General features: G+C 57.9%; 1 protein-coding gene across 1 annotated transcript in view; it reads right to left on the bottom strand.

Annotated features, from left to right (window-relative positions):
• The window catches only part of VOLCADRAFT_108564 (uncharacterized protein), a gene marked incomplete at both ends in the record, with an annotated part of 8,803 nt that overhangs the window by 2,738 nt on the left and 5,125 nt on the right, over positions 1–940 (bottom strand). Inside the window, 2 exons of the mRNA XM_002959281.1 lie at positions 24–236; positions 563–766. Coding sequence (XP_002959327.1) covers positions 24–236; positions 563–766 — 417 coding nt within the window. The remainder of the gene's footprint in view (positions 1–23; positions 237–562; positions 767–940) is intronic.

Genomic DNA, 940 nt, shown 5'->3' with positions numbered 1-940 from the left:
AAAACCTTCACTGGGATTCTTACCTGGATGAACCAGTCCGCCTTCAGCAGCCCGTCCGGTGTAAGCGCCAGCGCAGATGCCATGGCTTCCAGGAGGCTGTGCAGGTCCTCGTAGCTGTCGAAGTCCTTGTCCTTGCAGCGCTCGCCGAGCACAACCAGCTCCCTGAACATCGTGGAGCTGAGCGACGGGATGGCGGTGATTGAGTCCAACAGCTCTCCAGACTCCGTGGTGGCCGCCTGAGCAGGGAAGAGCAGGCGGCGACAGGTAGCAAGTATGTTTTGTGTAGGGCAGCAGTACAAGTTCGTCTCCTCTCGCCTCGCACGGTCCAGTCTCCTGTGTCCCAGAAACCCTTCCGATTCTGTGTCACTGCAGCACCCCGCATGCCTTGAAAACCGACAGACACCTGGGTGAGCGCCTCAAACACCCACTTCTCCAGGTGTGCACCTGAACACAAGTTCTGCATGTATTGGCCCAAGCCTCTAGGGCCTCCTGGTTGGTGAACATGTGCTACTCAGAAGGTATTCCTGATGTACATGGGCATGTGTTGGCATTACGCCCGTACCTGCAGCACCTGAGCAAATAGCGGGTTATCCAGATACAGCCTGCCGTTTTGCTCGGTGGTGAAGTTGGCCAGCAGCGCCTTGAACGCCAGCGGGAGCTTGGCGCGCTCCACTCCAGCCATTGTGTCCACCAGCTCGCGCAGGAGCAGCACCTGTGAAGTAGGCTGGCCCAGCACTTGCAGTACCATGCGCATGTCCGCCAGCACCTGAATAGGGATCACATGCGGCAATCAGGGATTGCTAGTCGAAACCGTCTGGCTCCACCAGCTGCCGTTCAACACGCAAGCAGCACACTCTTTCACAGCCAGCACCTGACCATGCTTTGTACCCGTTCCCATTTGCAGGATTGCATTATGCAGGCCCCACCTCGGGAATGAGCT

The sequence above is a fragment of the Volvox carteri genome (genome assembly GCF_000143455.1).
Source record: "Volvox carteri f. nagariensis unplaced genomic scaffold VOLCAscaffold_153, whole genome shotgun sequence".
NCBI classification, from domain to species: Eukaryota; Viridiplantae; Chlorophyta; class Chlorophyceae; order Chlamydomonadales; family Volvocaceae; genus Volvox; species Volvox carteri.
Note: the sequence above shows the minus strand (reverse complement) of the source record. Positions and strands in the feature narration are given on the sequence as shown.